The 6,543-nt window shown below is 38.9% G+C and overlaps 1 protein-coding gene across 1 annotated transcript in view; it reads left to right on the plus strand.

Moving 5' to 3' along the window:
* Window positions 1-6,543, plus strand: part of PSMG2 (proteasome (prosome, macropain) assembly chaperone 2) — a 20,349-nt gene that overhangs the window by 12,112 nt on the left and 1,694 nt on the right. The window contains exons 4-5 of the mRNA XM_005866913.2: window positions 1,619-1,737; window positions 2,590-2,763. Coding sequence (XP_005866975.1) covers window positions 1,619-1,737; window positions 2,590-2,763 — 293 coding nt within the window. The remainder of the gene's footprint in view (window positions 1-1,618; window positions 1,738-2,589; window positions 2,764-6,543) is intronic.

Genomic DNA, 6,543 nt, shown 5'->3' on the forward strand with positions numbered 1-6,543 from the left:
GTGTGTGTGTGTGTGTGTGTGTGTGTGTTTATTTATTTATTTATTTATTTATTTTTTAAATTGATTTCAGAGAGCAAGGGAGAGGGAGAGAGATAAACATCAATGACGACAGGGAATCATTGATTGGCTGCCTTCTGCACGCCTCATACTGGGGATCGAGCACACAACCTGGGTATGTGCCCTTGACCGGAATCGAACCAGTCTGTAGGCTCTATCCGCTGAGCCAAACCAGCTAAAGTGTTAAACACTTCTAAATGAAATTTTTAGTAAATAATGACTTCAAAGTAGCAGGCATTTATTGAGTATTAATACTTTGCACCAATACTGTTTTAAGCACTCTATATATAATTACTAGGCAGCCTGATTCTAGAATCTGCCTCTCTTAACCATTATACTATCCAGCACTCCTATTTTTAAAGATTAGCCATTTCTTATCTGCAATTTAAATGTTATTGAATTTTATTGAATTATTATTGTTTGTTTATTAACAGTACATGAAGAGTTCCCGTAAAGTGGGTTCTCCCCCTCATAATTTTATAACCTATATTCCACATTAACCAAGATGTTAACATCTTGTCACACTTGCTTGATTCTCTCTCTATGCACAGTTTTCTTTTGCTAAGCAATACAAAAATAGGCCAGCAACATCATATTTCACCCCCCAAAATACTTTAGCACGTATCTTTCAAGAATAAGGACATTATTTTTCACAACCACAACACCATTACCACACCTAAGAAAAGCAGCATTTAATCAATTTTTCAGTAGTATCATCCAGAATATTCAAATTTCCCTAATTGTCTTCAACATATCTTTCAATTTTGGATCCATTCAAGATTCACATGTTGCATGTGCCTGTTACATATTTTTAGTTGGTATCCTTCAAGATAGAACTTGGCTCTCCTTTCTGGTCTTCACAATATTGACTCCTTTGAGAAAACAAGACCAGATGTTTGGCATTCTGGATTCATCTAATTGTTTCCTCCTGATCAAATACAGGTCGGAAATTTCTGGCAGGAACATCTCAGAGATGACCATGTGGTAGTTTTTAAGTAATAATGGATTACTTAATTGGAGTACTTGGAAATTTTCCTTAGTCAGTCAAAATAGAATTTTTTAAACATCTAGATTCCTCACAATTTATTTCTAAACTAGAGGCCCGGTGCACGGTAGGGTCCTTCGGCCTGGCCTGCGCCCTCTCGCAATCTGGGACCCCTCGGGACATGTTGGATAGCCTGTTTCAGCCTGATCCCCGCAGGCCCCATCCAGACAGGAGGGAGTCCGATCCCCGCAGGCCCGATTCAGACAGGAGAGAGCCTGATCCTGTGTACTGAGTGTCTGTCCCCTGGTGGTCAGTGCATGTCATAGCGACTGGTCATTTGGTCACTTAGGCTTTTATATATATAGATTGTAAAGATATAATAGGTAATTCATTGCTCTTCATTTTTCACCTTCAATTTAAGGACTGTAAATGGATCTAAAAATAACTCTAATTTTAGTATATTTAAATTCTATATCATGAGATAAAGTTGATAAAATATTATAGAGAATCCTCTTACTAGTATACTCTAAGATCTAACTTTTAGATTTTCTTTTTTTCCCCCCAACACATACAAAGTATAAATCAAAGCCATTCTGTGAAAAACTGCTTTCATGGGTGAAAAGTAGTAACTGTGCCAAAGTTATTGTTCTTTCAAGCAGTCATTCATATCACCGTAATGATCTACAACTTCGCAGGTATGTTTTTGCCTTTGAAAAAATGTTTTTGTAAAGATTATGCAATATTATGATGATTTATCTATTAAAAAGTTAAAATAAGTTTTACAAGCCATGTATAGCCTTACCTCTCCTCCCTGAAATTTAGAAAGAAGAAATTAAAAGAAAGTCAAGAGATAGGAAGGAGCACAGTTAGGTTGACTCTTTCAGTTCCATGGTTGGGGCACAAGGAAATATACAGATGGTTCTGGAACTGTGCTTTGATTGTGTGGTATTGTGCATGCAACATTACAGAGCTAAGCTATGAAAAGAAAGGAGAAAGGGTACTTAGATTTATTGTTTAATAATTTTTTTATAAAGAGTGGGTTGATATTTCTGTTTATTTTCATATATTCAACCATTTGTATTTGCAGAAATCCAGTTGCCTTTACTAGTAAGTATAGCTCCTAGGCATGTCAAACTGAAATCTTAAATATAAGACAAAGTATCCAAGAGATAGCAATATAATCTATTTTTATCACGTATAAAATCATGATGAAAAATATCAGCCGAGAGTAACCTTTCAAAACTAGAGCTAATTTCTAGGAATCTCACAATAGGCATCATGGCCAGAAGGGAGCATAGCTGTGAAAACTAAATTTATCTTCGTGATGGTCTTGCCTTAGTTTAAATATTCCTATCTCTTTACCATTTCTCTGTAAATAGCAAGTCAGAACAGTATTTTTTACGTTATTCTTCCAAAGATTGCTAAAACTTAGGTTTGCCTTGTGCAGTGGAGTAGAGAATAAGATAATTTTTTCTAAAAGAACTGATTTTTGCCTTCATGTTTATATTTGTGAGTTTTTAGAAAGTTAATTATGTAATTGTTTCTAGTACTCCCTTTAGGTACCTACTTACACCTTCCCTGCAAAAAAGTATTCAAAATAAAATAAAAAACCTTAACTGGGAAGAAATGGAAAAAAGCCCATGCATTCCTGAAATAAGTGATTCTGAGTATTGCATTCGTATACCTGGAGGAGGTATCACAAAAACACTCTATGATGAAGGGTGAGTTTGTTTGCCTCTTTCTCATTTGTTCCCTGCTTTATTTAAAAGTGAAAATAAGATAATTTGGAGAATTGTTGGATTGCTTATTGGAACACTGAAAATCCTATCCTATATAATAAAAGAGTAATATGCAAATTGACCGAACTGCAGAAAGACCGGTCACTATGACGCACACTGACCACTGGGGGGCAGACACTCAACACAGGAGCTGCCCCCTCGTGGTCAGTGCACTCCCACAGGGGGAGCGCCACTCAGCCAGAAGCCGGGTTCATGGCTGGCAAGCCCAGCAGTGGTGGCAGGAGTCTCTCCCACCTCATAGGTAACGCTAAGGAGCAGTGAGCCAGGCTCACGGCTGGTGAGCACAGAGGCGGTGGCAGGAGCCTCTCCCACCTCCATTGCAGGCGGATGGTAAGGAGCAAGGGGTCCCAGACTGTAAGAGCCCCAGACTGCGAGAGGGATTGGGATCGGGCCTAAGCCAGCAGGCAGACATCCCCCAAGGGGTCCCGGTCCCGGAATGCAAGAGGGCGCAGGCCAGGCTGAAGGACAACCCCTCCCCCCACCCCAGTGCATGAATCTCATGCACCAGGCCTCTAGTATATTTATAAAACGGAAATTACTTTCAGGGGAAAGATTGAAATTTGATTATAGGAGAACAGGTTCCTGAAAAGCCTTATTTAATGCTTTATTATATGTGGCATTTTAGGGATCCTGATACTTGTTCAATGCAACCTCTATAATCTTTTTTTTTTTTTTTTATGTTTTGGTTTGGGGTTTTTTTGTTTGTTTATATTTTTATTGATTTCAGAGAGGAAAGGAAAGGAAGAGAAACATCAATGATGAGAGAGAATTGTTGATCAGCTGCCTCCTGCTCACCCCACACTGGGGATCAAGCCCGCAACCCGGGCATGTGCTCTGACTGGGAATCGAACCATGACCTTGTGGTTAACAGGTTGATGCTCTACCACAGAGCCATGCCGGCTGGGCTATAATCTTTTTTTAATTGTGGTAAAATATACATAACATTAACCATTTTTAAGTGTACAATTAAGTGGTATTAAATACATTCACAGTGTTGTGAACCCATCACCACTTTCAGAACATTGGCATCATTTTAAACAGAAAATCTGTTGCATTAAAATATAACTCCTATTTTATTTCTGTAAAGTCAGTAGTAATGTCCTCACTTTTATTTCTGAATTAGTAATTTTAGTCTTCCCAAGTTCTTTAAAATATAGTTGAATTGAATATATGTATCTGCAAGATACTACAAAACATAACTTTAGAGTTCATCCTATTTAAAGTTGTTTCTCACAAAATCAATTTTCTTGTATTCAGCTATAGCAAGACCTGTGTTTAATGTTCAATGCAATTTTACATTCATTGCAATAAATACTTTTTTTAAATATATTTTTTAAATTGATATTTAGAGAGAGAGGAAGGGAGAGGGATGGATAGAAACATCGATGAGAGAGGAACATCATCAGTTGGCTGCCTCCTGCACACCCCCCACTGGGGATTGAGCCTGAAACCCAGCATGTGCCCTGACCGAGAATCGAACTGTGACCTCCAGGTTCATAGGTCCACACTCAGCCAATGAGCCCAACCAGCTCAGCACAATAAATAATTTTTTTAATATATTTTATTGATTTTTTACAGAGAGGAAGGGAGAGGGATAGTTAGAAACATCGATCAGCCACCTCCTGCACACCCCCTACTGGGGATGTGCCCGCAACCAAGGTACATGCCCTTGACCAGAATTGAACCTGGGACCCTTCAGTCTGCAGGCCAACGCTCTATCCACTGAGCAAAACCGATTAGGGCTAAATAATTTTTGAAATTGAAAAAAAATCATGACTCATACAATTTTTAATCCTTTTTTCTCCCTCAATGCATATTAAGATTATTTGCTAAATGTTTTGTGATATACATATTTTGCCTTCTCAATATCAGAACAAATATATATTCTTATCTCTGGAAAAGATGATATTACTCCTAGTGACAATGGTGTGGCTGACTTGAGAGTCCTTACACAGGGGTGGGCAAAAGTAGGTTTAAAGCTGTGAGTACACGAAACACAGAGTTTATTCTTGTGTTATCACTTATTAATTATTGTATTATTTTCCATACAAGCAACTATAAACCTACTTTTGTCCACTCTTGTATTTAATTGAAATAGAAGTATATTTGTAAATTAATAATGGATATATCTCATGTGTTAGTGTCACAAAAAGTAATAAAATTAGTCACACTCCACCTTCCATTTTTACAGAGAGGACCAGAGGATATTAAAACTCTTATTCTGCCCTAACCAGTTTGGCTCAGTGGCTAGAACGTCGGCCTACGGACTAAAGGGTCCCAGGTTCGATTCTGGTCAAGGGCATGTACCTTGGTTGCAGGCACATCCCTAGTAGCGGGTGTGCAGGAGGCAGCTGATTGATGTTTCTCTCTCATTGATGTTTCTAACTCTCTATCCCTCTCCCTTCCTCCCTGTAAAAAATCAATAAAATACATCTTTTTATAAAAAACAAAAAAAAACCTCTTATTCTACTACTAGAGGCCTAGTGCACGAATTCATGCACAGATGGGGTTTGATCAGGGGTGGGGGGAAGGGGCCGCAAGTGGTTGGCCAGCCGGCCCCACCCCAATCGGTGGGTGGGGACGGGCCAGCTAGGGAGAGGGGCTGCGTGAGGTTGAGGGGGGCCAATTGGGGCCCCGATCGGGCTGGTTGGCCGCCACAGTGTGTGTCACAGCAACTGGTCATTCTGGTCGCTTGGTTTTTATATATATAGATTTTTGTTACATAGTAGTAGTGTGGGGCACTGTAAGTTCAAGGCCATACCCCAGCCCTTTTTAAGCTAGAGCCTTTAAAATGAAGGCACACCAGGGTGACTGGCTTTCTCTCAGCATGAGCATTTCTAAGGCTATCATGACATGAATAATCAGGAACACTGCTCACAGTTCTTCCATACAAAGCCAGAGAGTCCCTAAGATATTTTAGAACTGTGTACTGAGATGGTATAATTAGTGCTAACAACTTCCAACTTCTAACTTTTAAGCTGAAATGCTGTGATAGGCTCTCCCTGTACAGCTGAGACCTTTGAACTTACATGTCAGAGTCTCCTCCACATCTTAAATCTGTAGCTCTCTGTCAGTCATGTGCTCTCAAGTTTTGGTATAGTTTTTCTCATAGGGCTTGGTTTTAGGATGTTAGAAATGATTTTTGCTTTTGTTGGCAAACAGGAAGCTTTTTGCATTGGTAAGATCTCCATCTTGTTACTAGCTTGAGGCATTTATAACATAACAGTTAAGAGACTTATGTTTGGAGTCAGAAAGACCTAGGTTCAAGTGCCACCTCTGCCACTTCCTACATATAGAACTTTGAGCATGTTAACTATATTGAAATCTCTGTAAACCTAAGTTACCTCATAATTAATTGCTAACATTAATTATGGGCAGGCACTGTTTTAAGCACTTTGCCGTCACTACCACCTTTTAACCTCACGACAACGCTATGAGTTCAATTCTGTCATGATCCCTCTTTTACAGAAGAGGAACACTAAAGCCTTGATTAAGTAACTTGCCTGACATAATCTGGTAAGTGGCAGAGCTAGAATTTGAATCCAGGTACTCTGTCCTTGTTTCCATTATTCCAAACTGGTTGATTTATGAAATGGGTATAATTATAACTTTCTCAAGGATTGTTGTAGGGATTAAGTAATAAAATATGCAGACATTGCTTAGCACATAATAATCACTCAATAAATGTAAGAAGTAATAGTA

Source organism: Myotis brandtii, unplaced genomic scaffold (assembly GCF_000412655.1).
Source record: "Myotis brandtii unplaced genomic scaffold, ASM41265v1 scaffold240, whole genome shotgun sequence".
Classification (NCBI taxonomy): Eukaryota; Metazoa; Chordata; class Mammalia; order Chiroptera; family Vespertilionidae; genus Myotis; species Myotis brandtii.